The sequence below is a fragment of the Acinonyx jubatus genome, chromosome D1 (genome assembly GCF_027475565.1).
Source record: "Acinonyx jubatus isolate Ajub_Pintada_27869175 chromosome D1, VMU_Ajub_asm_v1.0, whole genome shotgun sequence".
Classification (NCBI taxonomy): Eukaryota; Metazoa; Chordata; class Mammalia; order Carnivora; family Felidae; genus Acinonyx; species Acinonyx jubatus.
The window spans coordinates 70827156-70850197 of record NC_069390.1 but is presented as its reverse complement, the minus strand read 5'-3'; the positions used below and the strand labels follow the sequence as shown (position 1 = coordinate 70850197).

Here is a 23042-nt window from a genome sequence, read left to right as displayed (position 1 = left end):
ATTTTTGAATTACCTACTGTATTTATTATTTTCTGTTTATAAAATGTTGTAGCTGAAAAAAGTGAGAGTAAACATTAAAAGTATTTGAAAGAACTTAATAATAATCCTGATAATGTTGCACTGGTAGTAGGACACTCAGACCACCAATTTAACCACAACTAAAACTTTGTAAACGTCTCCCTCTCTCTAATTGTGTAAGATTAATTCCTATGGTCTGTTCCTCCAATCCACGGCTGGTGAAATTGAAAGTTGGTGCCACCTACTGGAAACAATTGGCTATACTTATCTTTAAAATCTTAAGTTTATTTTAAGACTTACGCCCTTTACCCCAGTACTGCCACGTCCCAAAACTCATCCTGGAGGGAAATCTAGTCATAGTGCCGATTTATTCAACTCCATTTATGATTATGAAACAGAAAAATACTCAGGTTAGGTTAAACGAAGAATAATACATTGTATATCTCTATGTTGAGATTACTGCAAAAATTTAACACTTCTAGATATAAAAACAGGAAGGGATCATGCGAAGGTAACAAACCTTTTTTTTTTTTTTTTTTTTTACGAGGGTGAGAAAATTTCGAGCCCAAAGTTTTGGGATCACTAGAAACATTGCATAGCTTTTTACTTCTACTTAACACTGATATTACTATTCTAAGACTGTCAGTATATCTGCTATCAAGTGTTTGCTTTTATTTCTAATACCCCAAGTTTGGGAAATATACAAGTTGGAACTAGTATCTTTAGCTTGTGCCTGTTAGTGTCACTTTTTTTTTTTTTTTTTTATAATGCACTCGATGAAATCAGCTTCGGGATAGAAGAATTAAGTACGGGCACACTGATCAAATGGAGGCTCACATGAAACAGCAACGATTTTATCCCCTGGGTCTTAGAGCAATAGTGACCACTTCTAGCACTGTATCGGATCAGTACTTTCGGTATTCTGATTTTAGACGCTTTGTATTTTCAAAGTGATTTGACCTCAGTTACCACAATTGCTCCCGATGCCTGCGCTTCTCCAGTGCTCCAGAGACCGGGACAACGGACACACAATCACCCAGGGAGAATGGTCCACCAGTCCTCTCGTCGTTTGCCAAGCTTCCACGTTCTAGGCAGAGGACTCGGAAATACTGCAGGGTTCTGCCCCTACTCTGCAGCAGCTAGGGGGCGAACGTAACAATGCCGTGATTGTACTAATCCCAAAAGCAAGGAGCCTGCGGTGCTGGGGCAAACCCGCTGGGTGGCCGCTTGGCTGCACGACGGAGCCGCAGCCAGAGACGAAATCTGGAGCGAGCACGTCAGCCCCTCGGATGGCATCGCTTTCTGCCTTTAGGGTCTCTCCTCCTCAAATATCCGGACGCCAGCTCCCCGCCCCGCCGCCACCCTGCGGAGTCCGACCCACGGCGTCCGGGCTGTTGCCCGGCCTCCCCGCTCCCTCCGCCTCCATCTTCTCTGCGCGCCTGCGCGACCGGAAAATTCGCGAAGGTTCCTGAAGCGGAACCGGCCGTTTCCGGAAGCCGGCAGCCGCCCCAGCCGTCAGACCGGTCGTTGCGCCAGTGGGGTTGTAAGCGCATCCTCTTGCTCGTCCCTGTGTTTGAATCCGACCCGTAACGGTGGGGAAAGAAAATGGCCCTGCTGTGCTACAACCGGGGCTGCGGTCAGCGCTTCGACCCCGAGACCAACTCCGACGGTAAGAGGAACGCGCCGCCGGCCTTCCCTCCCGGGTCCACCTCACCCGGGGGGACGCCCTTGGCCCAAGGGCGACCCCGGGGTCCGCCCGCGAGCCGTTGCCGCGCTGCCCCCGTCCGGGTCCCATCCGGGTCCCCTCGGGCCGCCCTCTTAGCCCTACTGCCCGTGCGCGGAGCCGCTCGGCAACGGCATCCGACCCTCTCCCTGCAGCCACGCGGACCCACGGACCCACGTTCCCGGCCCCCACGTGTCTCCCGGTGGTCCGCTCGCTCGCGGATTCGCGTGCAATTTAGAACATCTTTATCCCCCCGCCCCCACCCGTGTCTTTGGGGAAGCCAAAGTTAACCCGGTGCTACAGAGCTCGCTTAGCGGTTGGTGTGTGTGTGTGCGTGCCAGAGATGGGTGGGAGGGTTGGGTTGTGGGCGAGTTATTTTATTTAGTTCAGCTCGCCGTATTAGTCTATTTTTTCCGGAGTTTATTTATGCCAAGTGTTGGCATAAAGTGATTGTTCCTAGGTGTACAGTTAAGGATGTAAAGTGAAAGTTAGTGGCTGGACTAGGTGAACAGCCCATGAATTTGAATTTTGAGTGGCGATTGGGATAAAGTGAGTTGGTTTCTTGACTATCGTGGGAAGTGACACCACTTTGTCAAATTGAACTAGCGGTAATTGCATGTTTTCTATACCCCAGATGTTGGTCTGTCATTTATATCATCATCTCATTTAATCTTCAGGACACCCCTGTGAAGTATGTATTATTAGACCTATTTAATAGAGAAGCCGGGTTCAACATGGTAGCAGCATGGTTCCTGCATTATGAAGGGAATTAAAATCGAGGCCTTTGACACTCTTTTCCACCTCTGAGATGTCTGGAACACTTACTTGGTGCACACGTGAATTGGTGACATACTTTAAAATAAGACTCTTGGCAGGATTCTATGGATAAAGTAGAATCTAGTCTTTCAGTCTTGGTGTAATACTCATGTTACTGTCATGACAATTTCATGATTTTTTTTTTTTTTAAATGTGTAACATTTTATTTTTTGAGAGCATGTGAGCGGACAAGGGGCAGACAGATACTCAAACAAGAATCCAAAGCAGGCTCCAGGCTCTGAGCTGTCAGCATAGAGCTCTATGCGGGGCTCGAAGCCACGAATGAACGATCATGACTTGAACCTAAGTTGGATGCTCAACCGACTGAGCCACCCAGGAGCCCCAGCGTTTTTATGATATTAATACGTTACTCAAAGAGAAAATTGTGAGATTTCAGTGGATGACAAAATCGAGGAAAAAGAGGTTTTAAAATCAGTTGCTGTTGGCAGCATGCATAAAAAGTAAATTAGTAGCTACACATATTCTACTTTAATATTAAATGAAGAGGAAAGACTGATACTTTGTTGAGTGCGACTATAATGTTCCCAAATAAGTAAATATATTTACGGAATGTTATATACGAGCCTGAAATTAAGGGGGAGATAAAGCCATTTTTTGGAAGTCAGCAGTGTGTGTGTTTGTGTGTGTGTGTGTGTGTGTGTGTAATGGTATAATGCCTAAAAAGGAGATGGGAGTGGAGGGGAGTGGGAAAATCAGAGTAGACACTCAAGCATTGTGTGGTCACCAGTACTAAATTCATCAGGGAGCGCCAATAAGGGCTGAAAATTTAGCTGCTTTAGCAAAATGGGGCTTAGAGACCAAGTAAGTTGCTTGATTTAAGTGGAAAGTTAAGAAAATGGAGATAGGAAGTAGAAGATAAGAGCTAATAGTAAACTGTGGAGTTGATTAGGAGAAAGTTTTATAGAATGGGAGAGGTTTGACCTTTGTATTGACAAAAATAAAAAGCCGCCTAAGCTGGTACAAGGCTTTAGTTTGAAACACAAGCTAACTTAATGTTTAAAGGAGACACAGTGTCTTTCACATATTAAACACTTATTCTGTACAAAGCACCACTTCACAGTTTTTTTACTTAAGCCATGTATGTAAACTGAACTGGCTGCTAAAGGGCAGAACCAAAATTTGAGCATAGGTCAGACCCAAGACCCAATACTTTCATTTCCTTAACTCTGAACTGCTACTATGTTGTTTTTTACCCATGAAATTTAACTTTGAGCAAAACTGGTAAACCTGGTAAAGGCTAGAGAGGCCAATGACCATCTGCTTGTTGTTTACATTTGAAAGCAGTGATTTTCAAATTGTGTTCCCAGTAGGTGTATGGTTAAGACCTGACTCACACCTGCTACCATTCTGCCCAAACTGACCATTATTGTGATTAATGCCTCTTAATGTGTTATACGGTATGCATTTTATGCCTCCATCTATATGTTTGGTATTTGAAAATACTCTGTTCTCTCTTTGCTTCTGTTCTTAACTTCATATCCCTCTGCTTATTCATTTCTACTTTGAATCTCCTTTTTCAGCCCTTAATTCCACTACTACCCTTAATTAATAAACTATATTGGCTATTACTGTAAGGGTAGGAGGATTTCTGTAAGTACCAGGAATTAATCACTTTAAGGCAACACCAGGAATCAGAGGCTGTGGGCAATTGAAAGCTAAGCAGACAAGGAAAGGTGGGGCAAAGTAGCCTTATAAGAAAATTGCACAGGTGTGGAGCTGACCTGTTTTTTCCTAAGCTCATGGTTGTGTCTAGTCAGGAAATAATTGTTTATTATTATTATCATCTGACTTTTTAATGTAATACAGTATATTGCCATCTATAGTAAGCCCATTTTCATGAAAGAGTTAGTAGAAATTGATGGTGTAATGGGGAGGGGAGGGAAATACAGAATAACAATCGGTGACAACCCTGAAAATAGACTGTAGAACTTAAAACTTTTTTAAATGAAGTTTGTATCTAGATATTGACACCTGTCTAGGAAAGTTAAATTAGCAATCAGATATTGCTTCAGTTTTTAAAATTTTGAACTTGTCCTTCCAAAATATCTTTTTAGAGAATCTCTTCAGCAGTCTTTATGGATCAGTGCACATAAGTACACTTAAGTTTGATAGCGTTTTTGTAAATAGAATTGGAAGAGGACCGTCAAAATCTTGGAGCTTGAAGTTTTGGTATTAAACAAATTTAACTACAAAGATTAAAGGAATAGAATACAGTTTGTTATAGTTGCACTAGTCTGTATTTTTATCTGTAACTATCATACTCTTGAATTAGAATTTTAACTATTACTGTTTAAAAAAAATTTTTTAACGTTTATTTATTTTTGAGAAACTGAGGGAGACAGAGCATGAGCCAGAGAGGGACAGAAAGAGAGACACACACACACAGAGTCTGAACCAGGCTCCTGGCTCCCGCCTGTCAGCACAGAGCCTGGTGGATCTCAAACCCGGGAACTGTGTGTGTGACCTGAGCTGAAGTTTGATGCTTAACCGACTGAGCCACCCAGGCGCCCTGAACTGTTACTGTTTTAATACAATATTATAGTAAGCACTGTGTGCCATGCATCTAACTTGAGCATTTTGTGAATTTTTAAGGAAAAGCAAAGTATTACCTGCATTTGGAAAAATGATTAAAATGTTAACACCTGAAGAAAATAATGATTTTTCTTCATTATAAAGTTATTTTTTTTTCCTTTCTTTCTTTGTTTTTGACCAGATGCTTGCACATACCACCCAGGTGTTCCAGTCTTCCATGATGCCTTAAAGGTAAGAACTTGGTATATTTCAGTGTCTTCATATTTGTATATTAAATTTAGAGGTGTAATACTAACTATTTTCTCATCTTTTTTCCTCAGCTCAGCTTGTGACTTTTTGCTTTCTTAATGACCATTTTGGGGTGCTTTAAGCAAGTCTAAAGGCAGAGACAGTAGGTGGTGGTCTTAAAGTCTTTCCCAAGTATAAAATTAGGTTCTTTTCATCCCAGCTCTCATTTTCTATACCCTTCATTTCTTCACTTTTCAATTTTGAGGGGAAGTGAAAGCAGTTGTACTGAATCTTAGTTTCTCAGTCTGTTGGGCAGCTGCTGTCTAATAAAGAGCAGCTCTGAATTTGAGGGAAGATTCTTAGCAGTAAAGGGTGCCAGTTGCAGGACAGACAGATATCAACTGTTTTCCACCTGTACTTTCTTGATGTACAATTGATGTACAATTCTAATTCTGGAGAATTAGATAATAGAATGTTGTTTGATCAGGTTTTTCTTGGTGGGTTTATTGATTTTTTAAAATTTATGTTAACGTGGTACATTTATCTCCATAGATAACGTGTATCTCAAAAGAAAATGTTGCAGTGTGGCTGTCGTGGTTTTAGGTGTTGGTGTACTTTTGTTTTTAGGAACATAAACAGTCTTACGTGTTTAAATACTGTTGATGCCTTTTGAATTTTTTGAAGCTTATTTATTTTGAGGGTAGAGAGAGCGAGCAGAGTGAGAACACAAGTGGGGGAGGGGCAGGCAGAGCATCCCAAGCAGGCTCCGCACGCCCAGTGCAGAGCCGGACGTGGCTCCAGCCCAGGAACCGTGAGATCATGACCTGAGCCTAAGTCAAGACTCCCACGCTTGACTGACTGAGCCACCCACGCGCCTGAATTTCTAATTATACCTTCCAGGGAGTAGGTCCACACTTTTGGTATTTAACTGTTAGATAGCCGAGTGTAAATAAACATGTAGCAAGTTTATGTCACTCTGGTTAGTTCTAAGAGAGGAAAACAGAATAGGGCAAGTTGAGACCTGAGTCTTCCTTCTTACGTCTTTTTGGCCTCTTTGAAAACTCTTTGGGGATGGAAACTGTGCTTCTGTGGAAATACTTTTGCAGAGGAGTGGGGGTATTTTATGTTTACTGGACTGCCGTTTATTCTGTTAGTGTATGTTTTTCTCTTTCTTCTGCTATATTTTTCTATCTCCTAACCATAGACCTACTTCACTTCTGTTTTGGGCTTCCTGTTTTCTCTCATTTAGTTCATTCGTTTGTGTCCTTAAGTGTCATCTTTGTGCCAATGGCTTCTACAAAATATTTCCATTTATGTGTGTTATTTGCTCCTGCAAACCAGTTTTTAAAGTGAACTCTTATTCCAGAAATAGCCTCTCAACTTTGCTGTTCTTTTTTTTTTTTACTACCCAGCTGTTAATCTCCCTGTTGAATTAATCTTAATGATCTCACTTTGAAGTAATTTTGTTTCTCTCCTTCTCAATCCTACTGTTCATAAGAGCTCTATAAACATTTCTTGAAGACCTGAAATCCAAAGACTATTGGATTTCACAGCACAAATACATAAACCAGTATAATGTCTACCATTGCCGGTTTATTGGCAAATAAGAAGTTAGAAAGAACATTTTAATATTCAAATTAGAAGTGGCATAGACAAAGAAAAGAGACAATTTCTCTTAAGAAACAACCTTATACTTACATACTTAAATTTATCCTTCATTTTTTTTTTACTGGGGACTGTGATAGATCCAAGATTGATATTTGGGAACAGCTTGTCTATTTCATGTATGTATCCTGGTCTCCCCAGAATATCTGCTGTAAGTCTTTGTGCAAGACAATAAAGCTTTTTCTCGTGTAGAATGACTTTTCTGAAGACTGTATTATCAATAGTAATTAAATTCTGTATTTCAGCATTATAGTAGGTTTTCATCTATATTTCAATTCAGAGTAAAAGATAATTTCAAAATAAAGGAAGATTTGAATTATAGCATATTTAACATTTTCTTTAAAATAATTTTGGGGGTGCCTGGGTGGCTCAGTCAGTTAAGCATCCATCCCTTGATTTTGGCTCTGGTCAAGATCTGTTTGTGGGATCGAGGCCCATGCGTTCAGAGCCTGCAGCACAGAAGCTACTTGGGATATTCTGTGTCTGTCTGTCTCCTCCTCTGCCCCTCCTCTGGTCGCACATGTGTGCTCACTCTCTTTCTCTCAAATAAATAAACTTAAAAAAAAAAAAAATCTTGTAAGTGCATAGTGTGGAAAAAATCACTACCAAATTCTTCATACATTATCTTGAGAAAAGCAGTGAGGCCCAAATGGGTATGTGCAAATCCTACCCCTTAGTATAATTTGAAACATCCCACGTTTTGAAACTGCTGCATTTTTATTTTCTTATTCTCTGTACTACTTTGGAATTACGGATGACAGCTTAAAGCCATTTTTTGGTAAGCCACTTAGTATTTTGTTTAGAAATCGCACACGGCATTAGAATTTCTGTGTATTTATGCTTGTCACTGAAAAGATCATTTAACCTTCAAAGACCTAACAATTCTTAGGCTGCTATGCTAATCAATCTATGGTGTTCTGAAAATAGACTGATTATTGTTGGGAAACAGCTAGTGAGTTCTTTAGAAGCTGAATTGTGATAATCATCTCTATCTAACTTACCGGATTTTTAAAGTAAAGCACCTCACTTACTCTCCAGATCCTTTAAAATATATGATGTTTTTAGAAATTATAAAGTGTTTCTGTTCTAAAATTCAGTTACTAGTCTTGAAACCAGAAGCAGTTTTTGTTTCCCTATTTTAAGGTGTTTCCTTTTGTGATCATTTAAAACACAAATCACCTCTAACATTGGTTAATTAGGGTTTTTTTTTAAATCAAAGACTAAAAATCATTTCACTTGATTAGATAAATCATTTATAACACTTTATAACTGTGAAATCTATCTATGTGCCAGTCACTGTGAGATTCAAGGAGATAAGTGCAAGTAGACCCTTTTAGTGGGTTGTGGTTCTGTGCAAATTCAATTTTAAGTTTTTTTCTCATGTTTCATAGGGTTGGTCTTGCTGTAAGAGAAGAACAACTGATTTTTCTGATTTTTTAAGCATTGCAGTAAGTATTCACTTTTTTCCTAGATTATCTCCTGAGAACGTACATACAATGTGAAGCTCCACATTTCAGGAGTCTGATTTTTGGACACCTATTAAGTAGTCTGTTAACTTGCAGATAGAATCTTTCTTTTAAAGTGGAACTCACCTCCCTTGATAGCCTTTAAAATAAGGAATTCGTCTGTTTCAGAAATAAAAGTTTCAAGATACTAATTACCCACATGTCAATTTAGGTTTGTCCTTGGTGTTAGTGGTCTTTAAAGTACGTTAATAAAGAAGTGGTAGGTAACAATTTAAGGCATTTTTAGTGAGGAACAATATATTATTATCAAATCTAACATGCACCAAGATGTGCCATTTATTTTGTATGCCCTTAAGAAAGAAACAAAAGCTGTTAATGAAATGACATGCCATTGAAGTTCTGTATGATTTTTAAGGATGTTACAATGCATGTATGACTCCATGGAATGTGAAAAAGGTCACTAGCATTTGTTGACAATTTGCCACATGCCAGATTTGACAAATACTCTATTGTTTTACTTAATCCTCTCAAAAAATATCTTAAGTGCCATGATCTCCATTTTACTAGTGAGGAAACTGAGGTTTAAAAAGATTAACTTGCTCAAGGTCGCATGGGTAGTAAGTAGAAAAACAAGTTTATGTTATGGATATACTATAAATAGATAATCATGAAGTATAATTCAAAGGCTTCTTTTAAAATGCATTCAGATGTACATTAATAACTCAGGCAACAATAGATGTTGGTGAGGATGTGGAGAAAGAGGATTGCTTTCGCATTGTTGGTGGGAATGCAAGCTGGTGCAGCCACTCTGGAAAACAGTATGGAGGTTCCTCAAAAAATTAAAAATAGAACTACCCTACGACCCAGCAATTGCACTACTAGGCATTTATCCAAGGGATACAGGTGTGCTGTTTCAAAGGGACATATGCACCCCCATGTTTATAGCAGCACTATCATCAATGGCCAAAGTATGGAAAGAGCCCAAATGTCCATCGACAGATGAATGGATAAAGATGATGTGGTATATACATACAATGGAGTATTACTCAGCAATCAAAGAGAATGAAATCTTGCCATTTGCAACTACATGGATGGAACTGGAGGGTATTATGCTAAGTGAAATTAGAGAAAGACAAAAATCATATGACTTCACTCATATGAGGACTTTAAGAGATGAAACAGATGAATATACGGGAAGGGAAACAAAAATAATATAAAAACAGGGAGGGGAACAAAAGAGAAGAGAGTCCTAAATATGGAGAACAAACTGAGGGTTACGGGAGGGGTAGTGAGAGGGGGGGATGGGCTAAATGGATAAGGGGCACTAAGGAATCTACTCCTGAAATCATTGTTGCACTTTATGCTAACTTACTTGGATGTAAATTAAAAAAAATAATAAAAAATAAAACAATTAAAAAATAAAATAAAAAAATAAAACAAGTTAATAAAAAATGCATTCAAATGTAATAATTGCAAATTTGGAGTTCTAGTTTTAGTTTCTTAAAATAAGTGTGTAATGAAAGTGGAGAAAGCATACAAGAGATTTTATTAATAAAGAATTGAAAACTAATTTGTCAGGGCATCTGAAACCCATGATAAGCTAACTCTCATCTGTCACTAACAGGGCTGTACAAAAGGTAGGCATAATAGTGAGAAACCACCTGAGCCAGTCAAACCTGAAGTCAAGACTACTGAGAAGAAAGAACTTTCTGAATTGAAGCCTAAGTTTCAGGAGCACATCATTCAAGCCCCTAAACCAGTAGAAGCAATAAAAAGGCCAAGGTAAACTTTATACAGTTGTAATTTTTGTCACAATTAAATAATAGCATTTGATCCTGGTATTTTATGATTTTATATAATATCATTTATAGCTCTTGTGTAGATCACTTTGATGTTCCCTTAAGTATACTTTTCATTTTTTTTCCCCTTTACCTTGAGGACATGTACACAGTAAATTTCCATCACATATGTGTTCACTGTGTCGTCATAATTTTGTCCAGAGCAGAAGAGCCACACATCTTTCTTGTGACTTAACATGGCTTTTTCACTGTAGTATGGAGAAATTGTTGTATAAAGAACAATTTGTAGTATAAAAGATACATAAAAGTATAAAGAACAAATTGTAGTATAAAGAAATTGTTGTCTGGGAATCGGTTTGGGTTGAAAAAGAACCTAGAGGTCTTCCTATCCATTCTTGTGCTGTTTTCTTGAAGAGCATCTAGGACATTCTTCACAGAAGGATATTTAGCTTCCTTTCAAATAATTCTAGTGAAGAGGAATTTACTTTTATTATTGTAAAGCATTCCATTTTGTTACTAAGTGTGTATTCTTTCTTAATATTGAGCCAAATCCTGTCTCTTTAATTTGTCCATGCTTTGTCGCTTAGAGCAAGCCTAGTCACTCCTATTTTCAGATGCCTGAAAACTGATAATGTTATTACTTACAAACTTTTTATTTATTTGATTTAGATGCAGATCTGTTAAACTACTTTTAAAATACCTCTTGCTCATTTTGCAGTAGATTACACAAGTCCTTCGTAGTCACCTCATCAGCTAAACTCTGTTGTACACGCCCATACACGTGTGTTGGCTAACGCTGTTACAGCAGGCCTTCTTAATGTTGCACTTGAGTGTTGTTTTAGAACCAAAATATAAGACTCAAAAAACAGATGATTCTGTGGCCTCAAATATGGCTCCAGTTGATATTTTTATTCACACCATGGATTTAATGTTTTTCATAATTTTTTTTTCCTGATCTTACATTTAATTTAGGTAAATTTATTTAGAAATTTATAGCATATTGAATAATACTGGACCAAGATAAGAAGACTGAGAGACTTTGTGACAATTATTCATTTAACCAAACTACTTAGAATTATTATTATTCCATCTTCACCTTATTCATAATCATGAGAGAGTTTATCAAATGCCTGGCTGACTGATTTGCTAGTTAAAAAAATTATGAGAAAAAGACAATTTTGGCATGACTCATTCTTAAGTATCACAGTAGTGTCTGCTGTAATTGACAGTATGAGTTAATATTTTCTTTAAATAATGGACTACTAATTTACTTAAGAGAAATTAAGTATTTTGTCCTAAATTCATTTGGTGATATTGTAGAAATTATGAGAATACAGGATTTTACATACTTTGGTAATACTTCTACATCTTACTTATAATAGTTGTTTTCAATAAGGATGTGGAATGCATAACCTAGCATTTCTATTTTTGTTGTTTTTGTAAATATTCTTAATACTTATTGAATGGCCTTAAATTGTACATACAACACTTAATCGTTATGAAGGGGCACTGTATTGATTTTTAATCCTACTAGAATTGTCTTGTGATAGAATTGTATATGAACATATAGATGTATATACCAGTGTCCACACTAAGTGAATTATCTCCACTGGTAGGAATATGGATTCACTTAATACATATTTATTGGCTGTTAGGCTTATGCCCAACATTTTGCTTAGGTGTGGCATGTAAAAGTACTTCATGATCCCTTCTTGGCAAACTTGGAATCCTAGTCTTTATTTCCTTCCCATTATGGATACTGATTAATAATTTACTGTGTTGGCAATAGCATGATTATTTGAGACTTAATATTTTAATATCAACTTTCCTTTTAAAATTTAGAAGTGTAGGTACACTATGGCAGTTATTTGTAAAATAGTATTTAATGTGAAAACCCTGATTCATGAGGCATTTGGCTTCTTTTTATAAATAGGCTCTTAGTGTATTTATTTTTAGTAAAAACAAAACAAAACAAAACAAAAAAATAATGTTTTGGTACATCACTAATGGTAATAAAGTTTAAAAATTCTCCAGCCCAGATGAACCAATGACAAACTTGGAATTAAAAATATCTGCCTCCCTAAAACAAGCACTTGGTAAACTTAAACTGTCATCAGGGAATGAAGAAAATAAAAAAGGTAAGATTTTATTTTATAATTTTTTTTCTGTACAATTAACCAGTTATCTAGAAGATAAAAGAGACAGTGTAGTTCACTGAATATAAATATGAAAGAAAAGGTAACATATTGTAGTAAAGAATTTATTTTGCTTTCTAAATACCAGTAATACATCAGGATGAATTGGTTTATTCCATAATGTCTGTATTAAAATGAAAAATTTAATTAAAAATTTGTTTCTTCCATGATTAATCACTTTTTTAACAGTTAAATTTATTTTATAATTGTACATGTTTCATTGGGCATTATATAAAATATATTCAATTTTTTCTGACCTACACTCCATACCATGGGGGAAAGTAGTACCTTTTTCATGATTTCCCTTTCACAAGGTCAAGATGTTGGATGTTGTATTGTGGTATAGGATAGAAGCATGTCATGTATTATTTGGGGACATAGGCAAAACGTAATCACAATAGTTGATTTCTTCTTAGTTTTTTAAATATAATTACCTGAAAGGTCACCTAGAAAATAACTTAAAATTGTCTTAAAATAAGTGTTTTTTAAATTTAGATTATTTTTTCAAATACTTATTTTATGAAAGAGGTTACTTAAGAATAACGCCAAAGTATCTATCTTAATGTTTCTAATTTGATTTTATTTTCTTTGTTTTAGAAGAGGACAGTGATGAAATTAAGATTGGGACCTCATGTAAAAATGGAGGGTGTTCAAAGGTATATATTGTAAAATTTGTGTTGGGTCATGAAAGAAAAATTTTAATTTTCAAAGAAGAGAGTGCAGTTTACTGATTGAACAAACTTTTGGGTGCCTGTTATGTGTTGGTCAGTGTGCTTGGGCTAGGGCTGTGAACATGGATAAGAGACTCTGTCTCTGACAAACACCATATCTGATAGACTCATGGGAATAAGTCATTCTGATGCAGTCAGCATTTACTGAGCACATCAATGTGTGCCAGACATTGTTTTAGGGGCTAGAAATACAGTATTAAGTGAAGCAAAAATTTCTCCTGTTGTGGAGGTTATACTGTAACTTAGGGAGAAGGGTAACATGTAGGTAATTAAATACGAATTTAGATAGACATGAAGAAAATACAGTGGACAAGGCAAGTAAAGGTATTAAATAAGGCTATTAGGAAAATCCTTTTGGAAGTGACACTAAATCAGAAATCTAAATAATGTAGCAGGTGAGTTATATAAACCTTGAAATTGATATGGGAGCAGTATATGTAGAGCTTTTAAAGCTTGGCTATTCAAGGAATTATGAAAAAGGTCAGTGGGACTTGGTCAGTGGTGTGAAAGGTAGGAGTAAGCGAGGTAGGCAAGATTATGGCAGTTTTTTTAGGGCATAATGATGGGTTTGGGCTTTTTTCTTCTTCTTTTCTTTTTAAGCATACTGGGAAGCCATTGTCTATTTTAAGGAGGAATTTTAAAAAGATCTCTTTGGCTGATACGTGGCAAATATATTGGCGTAATAGGGGAATTGGCAGAAGGAAAACCAGCCAGGATGCATTTATAGAAGACCAGGCAGTGGGAGTGGAGAGTATTTTTTAGAAGTAGTTAAATGTGGAATGTACTCAAACATCCCAGTGAGAATTTTCCCCACCCCTCTATGTAAAATTATGTGCCCTCCAGCATCTCCACTCTCACTGCCCTTTTGTCTCCAGGGCACTAATGACCTTATAACATGCTACTTTTTTTGCATATGTATTTTACTTCTGATCTATCCCAGCTGACTTTCCCTTCCCTTCTCCTCTCATGTAAGGTTTATGAGAAAAGAATTTTGTTGTTGTTCTTTGCTGTCTCTTGAATGCTTAGAACAGTGCCTGCCTGGCTCATGACAAATCACGCAGAATGAATACTATTTCAAAGTATTAGCAGGAATTGCTAATGAACTTTAAGTGAGGGGGACCCTGAGCTCCAGCAGCTAGGTGACTGGTGACACCATTAACCAAGAAGGAGAAAACATGATTAGGGGAGCAGGTTTGTAATTTTCCCTCATGTTAAGTTGGAGATCACCTTGCTTATTTAGGGATAGAAATGGAAATGTGTTGACATACATGTAGGGTAGAAGTAGTAGATAAAAGAGTGAGTACTGGGGTGGGGGAGAGACAGTGGAAGTGGTAGATAACTGCAGTAAGATGAGAGAGAAAACATCTCAGTTGAATTTTGAAGAATGAGTGCCAGTCCTGTAAATGGACAAAAGGGAAAGTGTGTCTCAAGCAGAGGTGATAGCAGTTTCAGGAAACAATAAACAGTTAATAATCATGGTACAAAATTTGTTGGTGTGTTGAGGTTAAAAGAGAGACAGAGAGGCCAGAACTTTAAGGGCATTTACAGTTTTACCATGCCCACAAGTGAGATCTTACTGTAGGTTACAGAGGCCATTAAAGAAACTTTCGATCTTTTTCACTGAAAAAATAACATTAAAAAGTAAGTTCATAGCTTGAGGGATTTTCACAAACCGAGCCCCTTAGTATATCTTTTCCCAGCTATTATTTTCTCCCAAAAGTAACCACATTTTTCTATCAGTATAGTTTTGCCTATTTTTGAGCCTAATGTGAATAGAATTACAGACGAGGTGCTCTTGTGCCTGTCTTCCTTTGCTTCATGAAATGTATGTTAGACTTCTCTTTGTTGGCATATAGCTGTGGTTTGTTCATTTTCATCGTTTTAAAATACGCTGTCGTGTGAATGTGCCATTTAGCTTACCCTTACCCTTTCTTTTGTCCTTTACATTTTTTGACTAATACTACTATGAACATTTTTGTGCCTGACTTTGGAACACGTGTGTACATTTCTATTAGGTATATGACTAGAAAAGGAATTCCCTGATCATAGGGTATGTATATGTTCAGTTTTGACAGATATTCCTCATAGTTTTCCAGGATAGTTGTATTTCCACACCTGCCGCAGTATATGAAGCTGATTGCATTTGTTCTACATCTTAGGAACGCTTTGTAATATCAGTCTTGTATTTTAGCCATTCTGGTTAGTGTGTAGTGTTCCCATTGTGATTTTAATTTGCACTTTCCCGATAATGACGTTGAGTTCCTTTTTGTTTGTTAATTGGTCACTTGGATATCCTGTTTTGTGAAATGTCTGAAATCTTATACCTATTTTTCTTTCTGTTAGTTGGCTTCGTCTTACTGATGTTAGGAATTCTTTTTTATTTTTCATTCAGAAGTACTTTGTTGGAGAGGGACACTATACATTTTCATGATCTTAATAATGGCTTTTGATAAAAAATCTTTTTAATTTTTTTTTTTTAATTTTTTTTTCAACGTTTACTTATTTTTGGGACAGAGAGAGACAGAGCATGAACGGGGGAGGGGCAGAGAGAGAGGGAGACACAGAATCGGAAGCAGGCTCCAGGCTCTGGGCCATCAGCTCAGAGCCTGACACGGGGCTCGAACTCACGTACCGCGAGATCGTGACCTGGCTGAAGTCGGACACTTAACCGACTGCGCCACCCAGGCGCCCCTTTTTAATTTTAATGAAATGCAATTTGTCCATTATTTTTGACTAGCACTTTTTGCGTTGTTTAAGAAATCTACTTACTTTAAAGCCGTGAATATTTCCTCATATGTAGAGGCGCATTTAAATGTACAAACCACCTGGAACTGATAACTGTGCAAGGTATGAGGTAGATGACTGCAGATAAGAGAGTGATTCGTGTTTAATTAGATAGTAAATGAATTAGAACCTGTTAGTGTAGTCTCATTGTCTAAGATCTGGTAGTGATCATGAGGAAGGTTAGCAAATTAAACTGATAGGTATTTTCACGCTAAATTGATAGGATTTTGTGATAGAAAACATGGATGGAAGGAGAGGTTTTTTGTTTTTTTTTTTTTTTTTGCTGCTTTGGGAGACTGAATGGATATGGTGCCATGAAATAAGGTGGGAAGAAGAGTAGGAGTTGGGAGTAGCGGGAAGGAAATGAAGGGGGCAATAGTGGTTAAGTTCAGAATCTAACATACTGTTTTATGTGCTTATGGAATATCTTTAGGAGATGTGCATTTTGTCAACCCAGTACTTTGGATTTACAAAAAGTAAATATACAGAATTTTATTTTCTGTACTTGTAGGTAGTTGCTATAAATACCAACGTAGAAAATATACTACTGGCTGCATCTGTGTTTTATTAACATAACTTTTTGTGAATTCATCTGTAGGGCCTTCACCTACAGCAGCAGTGGGGCCCGGATCTTCCAGACAAACCCTGGATATATTTATAGGTCTGCAGCTCATTTTACCCTTCCTAGGGATAAGAAATCAGCAAAACTCCTAGACCTTCCAGAATTGCTTATTAAGTTGTAATATCCACACAGAGTTTCCTATACACCTAAATCATGCCTTAACTATATTTCTGTTGGGAATACTAATTCCTTGGTTTCAGTATTGTTCTATAAACTTAAATACCTGAATATGCTTGAATGTGACCTCATACCTGAAAGTCTGAGAGCATCTTAATGTATCCCATTGCCTACTTTTTATTTGCCTTTTTCACAGGGAACTAAAACTTAACTATAGCCAAAAAGGAATTATTTTCCATTCCTTATTGGAATGGCCTGGGGTGAATTTATGAATGTTCTAGGTAATTGTTATTTCTTGAGCATTTTCATAGTTCTTAGAGGTCACCAGTACTACAAATGTTGATGAAACATAACGTTGAGATACGAAGCTAATTTCTTCTTCTTTTTTCTCTTTTAGACATATCAAGGTCTGCAGAGTCTAGATGAAGTCTGTGTATATCATTCTGGAGTACCTATTTTTCATGAAGGGTAACTTAATAATACATGACTAATTAAAACTTTATGGTAGAGGTTAGAAAAGTTAATATGCCTGTAAGCATTATTTGCCGTGCAGCATTATCAGGTTTTTTATTTACATTGTCAACATCTTTAGAGTCACCTAGAATGTGGATTTTGTCTTTTTACACATAAGAAAACTGAAACAATATTACAGTAAGTGGCCATTGTGATCCAAACATCATGTTATTCCTTATTTCCTTACTTTTCAGTGGGATACTCTATTTGGGCTGAATAGTGTTTAGTTTGAAGAACTGTTCTGTGCACTACAGGACTCTGAGAATTTTGGCTCTGTGCCACAAAGACACCGGCATTGTGGCATCCAAGAAACCTCACACTTTCCATAGCCCTCAATTGAGATCTAGTTCCCCTTCTGTATTATGCTGAAGTTTATAGACATGCAGTACTGTGTTAAAGTCTTCCACTCTTTTTCCATATTCTGCAAGACTCAAACCCAAAGCTTTACTGTAATTTTTATCTTTCTAGTCTCAAGTAAATAATAGTGGGTATCACCTACTTTAGGACTGACCATCACAGGTTATCTAAATGTTAGTTTTTAGTTTGTTTGCATATTTTCACTTTCCTGGTTTATTAAAATGGGATTTAAAATCTTTGGTTATACCACTTTTTGGTAGTTCCATGAGGAAACTGGAATGTGAACAATTAGTGAAAAGCAGGTTTGGAATTTTCTGGTGGTTTTAAGCATCTTTAGTCAGGAGCTCCAAAATTGCTACAATAAATGGCATTCTGGTTTTAAAATGATTAGTCTTCTGATAGTTTTAACTGTTTAGTACCTTAAACACTTTGTTAGAATACTAAACTTGCACATTTACTTATCTTTTAAATTCACACAGTCACTGTACTACTTCTAGACTTAAGTAGCTGTAAGATTTTATTTCTGAAGTTTTTCTATGGTAATTTAAAGGATGAAATACTGGAGCTGTTGTAGAAGAAAAACTTCAGATTTCAATACATTCTTAGCCCAGGAGGGCTGTACAACAGGGAAACACGTGTGGACTAAGAAGGATGCTGTAAGTAGCCTTTTCAAAATAACACGTTGGGGTGTATTTATCTGAGTCATTTTAAAAAGGTTAAAAATTATTCTGTCTTCAGATGTAAAAGAAAGTTTTTCTGTCTCATACAGTAAAGATTTCATATTCCTGAAAATTAAAGTTAATCTGAGTCAAGCGCCCAGAGCACCGCCCTTTGATCAAAGTAGCCATTATGTACAATGACACAAGCGTGCCAGTTTTTGTGAAATTTTTAAAGCCTGCCAAAATTGAAGAATGTGTTTCTGTAATTCCATAGCCTGCTCCCACTTTTTGCTTTTCAAAAATCACTTTTGAGTTCATTTGAGTTACTGATCACTTAGACTTCTGATTCCCTTTTGGCCACTTTAAACTTCATTCAGCTATTTACAATGCAAAAACACTCCATCTAGTGGCCAAAGAGGAGGATGGCAAACTTGTTGGAATTGTCTTGAATGCCTCTGCTTGCTACAAGGTAATTTATCACGAGAACAAAAAAAGCATTAGTTCCTACTTCCCTAGGTAACTTTATTAAAAGATTTAGGTTGTGCAAATTAAGTGTCTAAATCCCATTAAATTATAAGCAAGCAAACAATTTATTGCTCAGTAAGTATGTGTTGGCTGCTGTAATGTATTTTATAATGTATTAAATTAGTTTTATATGTTGTATTGGCACTTAAAAAAATTGTAAATTTTCAGAATGTTTTAGGGATTTATTCATTCTCCATTTGAATATTCTGTAGTTTCTGATTTTTTTTTTTTTTTTGTAGTTTCTGATTAATAACATATGCTTTGGAAGTGTAAATATATCCTTCAGGTTATAATGATTCGTCTGCCACAAAACTTCCAGGGATATTTTATTAGCAGAAAGACTTAAGTAAAGTCTCTCTGTACTTCCCCAAGGACCTAAATTTTAAAAGTTTTAGTTTGAAAACATAGAATGTTTTCTGTTACACGTAGAAGTTTTCATAATATAACCCTTGATGAAATAATGTTTTTGTTATTTTTTCATGCACACAGTTATCAAGTATTAAGTTGGTATAAGCTGTAGCTTAGGGCACAAAATGTAAGTGCTATAAGTACTTTAAATTCAGTTAGCATAATTGTACCAAAACGTAAATACTACTTTTTCAACAGTAGTGTCTCACGGTTTCCTGCATTATGTGGCTGTGCTGCTCTCATTTATAAAACAAATTACAATTTGTCTCTTTTTAAAATAGTCATTGATAAAGCACAGTGTTCTACTGGTAGGTAATAGTTACTTCCATAATAATAACCAAAACATTACTTTCACAAATCCCCACTTTTTTCTGCATGTTATTATGGGAGGAAAATAATTATTTGAAACAAGTAGCAGATAGTTGTAAGTAGTCAGTTAGTTCCACTTGTAGAAATTGGAAATTTCAATTTGTAGTCAGATTCCAATTTATAGAAAATAAATGGAAGGCTTTTATGCATGAGGTTAAGATGTCTGGATTATTTCATTAAGCAAATGGTTTATTTTAGTCTTTGGAGAACGTTTTTATGACTGCTTAGTGGATTTCAGAAATGTTAAACTTGGATAAAGTTTAGTAGGAATTCTTAAGTTGTCTTTTGCAATGTATGTTAATGCTATGGTTCCAAAAGAAAAAAAAAAGGGGGAAGAATAAGCATGTTCTCCAGCCGTAAAACTATAAAGATTCTTTGTATTGTGATAGATTTTATTGTTTAAGCTTTTGGGTGAGAACTTTAGAAGTTGCTTGCCCTTAAAAACACTAAGGGCTCAGTTGCACATAGTTATTTTTTCTCAGTTGTTTGGTCAGATTACTCATTTTTAGAGGTCATATGGCACATAATAAATTCATAAGGTTTTTCTAATATTACAGGGGAAAAAAGTCGTTCCATGTAGACATGACTGGCATCAGACTGGAGGTGAAGTCACCATTTCAGTATATGCTAAAAATTCACTCCCAGAACTTAGCCAAGTAGTAGCAAATAGTACATTGGTAAGTATACGAAATAATTTTGAGTAAAAATTGTCTCATATATTATTCTTTATTTTCATGTATTATCAAATCCGTTACATATATTGTTGATTTTAAAACTTTTTAAATCTTTTCCATTTGAAGAAATAGTTTGAAATTACCGTCAGAAACTATTTTAAATGAAAATTTCTGCGTAATTAGTTCTGAAACATTCTGAAAGTACTGTAGTACTTCAAGATTTATCAAATAATATAGTACCTAGTTTTTAATATGAAACTTTAAGTTAATTTTTCTTTTCTGTGAATGGTTTCCTCAAATTAAAGAAAAAAATAACAATATTGGCAGTTTCTTAAATACCTTAACTGATTTATATCAAGGGGCACCTGGGTGGCTCAGTCGGTTAAGCATCCGACTTCGGCTCAGGTCATGATCTTGCGGTTTGTGAGTTTGATGCCCATGTCAGGCTCCATGCTAACAGCTCAGAGCCTGGAGCCTGCTTCAGATTCTGTGTCTCCCCCCTCTCTCTGCCCCTTCCATGTTCATGCTCTGTCTCTATCTTCAATAATAAATAAACATTAAAAAAATTTTTTTTAAGTGATTTATATCAGTATGTTACTTTTATAATCATTGCTTTAAATCCTATTCCTTCAACTTGGATTTGATCAGTTATTTAACTTTATTATTTTTCAGTTAAATGTGCATATTGTATTTGAAGGAGAGAAAGAATTTCATCAAAATGTGAAATTATGGGGTGTAAGTATTAATGAATCCAGATTTTTTTTTTAATACTTTAAAATACCCATTGGTGCAGTAAAAAGGCAGTACTTTGGAAATCGTTGGTGTAAAGTAGGTGTATAACTTACCATTCATTCTTACTAAAAAGTTTAAATCTAAGTATATAAATGCCCTTAGAAGCTTGGAGTTTTGATTGTTAACATAGACAGGAACACTGCTTTCCTCTAAGACTTAAAAAGAACACATCCGGTAAAGAAGATATGGTATATATACATATATATACAATGGAGTATTACTGGGCAATCAAAAGGAATGAAATCTTGCCATTTGCAGCTACATGTATGGAACTAAAAGGTATTATGCTAAGCGAAATTAGAGAAAGACAAACATCATATGACTTCACTCATATGAGGACTTTAAGATACAAAACAGATGAACATAAGGGAAGGGAAGCAAAAATAATATAAAAGCAAGGAAGGGGACAAAACATAAGAGAGTCTTAAATACAGGAGAACAAACAGTTACTGGAGGGGTTGCAGGGGAGGGGAGGATGGGCTAAATGGGTAAGGGGCACTAAGGAATCTACTCCTGAAATCATTGTTGCACTATATGCTAACTAACTTGGATGTAAATTTAAAAAAATAAATTAAAAAAAAACAAAACAAAACATCCAGGCTTACCATAGCTGTCTCTGCTCTGTCGCAGGTGATTGATGTAACACGAAGTTATGTAACTATGACTGCAACAAAGATTGAGATCACCATGAGAAAAGCTGAGCCTATGCAGTGGGCAAGCCTTGAACTGCCTGCAACCAAAAAGCAGGAAGAACAAAAAGAAGATTCAACAGAATGAGTTGACGGGGGAAAAAATGATTGCCTATTTCAGAATTCTTAGTATGTGGTAAAATGTTGGCTTGCTGCTGTAATCTTTGTTGTTGCTGTCGTTGTCGTCATTGTTGTTGAGTCTGGCATTTCAGGGTCAACGGTAGGTTCTTAAAAGCCAAAGTCAGGTTATCATTTTGTGCCTCCCATCTTTTTGAGTTACCTAAGGTTGATTATTCGTTTCTCCTCACTTGATAGAACTGTAGTTGTGTCCTGTACTTGAAAAGCTAGAAAACAGCAGTTTCAGTATTTCTTGGTATGATATTATGTTTAGCAGACAAGTGTAAAGGAACATTTGTTTGGTTCACATCTGTTCCTATTATCCCATAATTAGTAAAGCCAAGATGGAATATCCGATTTTTAATTAGTTTTTTCCATGAGTTTGTGTTCCTATAATACTTGAAAATCTTTAAGGAAGACATGAAGCTCTGCATTGCCTTCTCGGGAAGGTTACTTGCTTTAGAAGGATTAATTCTGAGGTAGTGTAGTTTTACTAGTTAAAGAGGACATATATACATTGATTAACAAATTGGAATTTGTTTGCAAGTAATTAAAACAACATATCAGTACCTTTATTACTTGCCAAGCGCTATGATATAAATGTATCAGAAACATTATAAATAAGAGTAGAGAGGTATCAATTTGGTTAAAATTTGCTGTTAAGACCAAGCAATAATATTAACCATCTCTTTTCTGATTTTTTTATAAGGTCTTTGTATGGTGTTATGACTAAATTGTACTTGATTTGTAGCCTACACCCTCTTAAAATCTTTAATTAGTTACATGTAAAGAGAAATCTATCTATAATTTTCCACCTCTGATGGAAAACTGTATCTATAAAACTGTAGACTTAAAGGCTTATGGAAATACATTAGAGTATCAAAAAACTAAATATTTAAGCTTTGCTTTATGAGAAATACCTATTACATGTTAACTAAAGTAGCTTAATTCTTTTGGAGTTTTTTTAGGCTTTCATAAACAGCTTGACAATTCTAGGTGATACGATGTTGATTATATATTATACTTCATTAGATACAGGTATCACAGACTTAGATTGTTTATGCCAATTGAACCCATTAAAGGATAATTTACTTTTTGAGGCAGTGCAGAGTTCACCAAGAAAACTAAAATTAAGAAATGTTATGAAGGCCAGAACTTTGGCACAGTTTAAGCATTTTGGGTGTGAATTATGCTTATGTAGATTAAAATGATTATTTCCCAA

The 23042-nt window shown here is 36.1% G+C and overlaps 1 protein-coding gene across 1 annotated transcript; it reads left to right on the top strand.

Annotated features, from left to right (window-relative positions):
• The first annotated feature begins 1201 nt into the window (after positions 1-1201).
• On the top strand, positions 1202-23042 carry CHORDC1 (cysteine and histidine rich domain containing 1). Its single transcript, XM_027040009.2, has 11 exons — positions 1202-1687; positions 5292-5341; positions 8395-8451; positions 10094-10251; positions 12303-12406; positions 13061-13119; positions 17115-17185; positions 18138-18243; positions 20106-20225; positions 20895-20957; positions 21645-23042. The coding sequence occupies exons 1-11, from the start codon at positions 1624-1626 to the stop codon at positions 21789-21791; spliced, it is 999 nt and encodes a 332-aa protein (XP_026895810.1). The 5' UTR covers positions 1202-1623; the 3' UTR covers positions 21792-23042.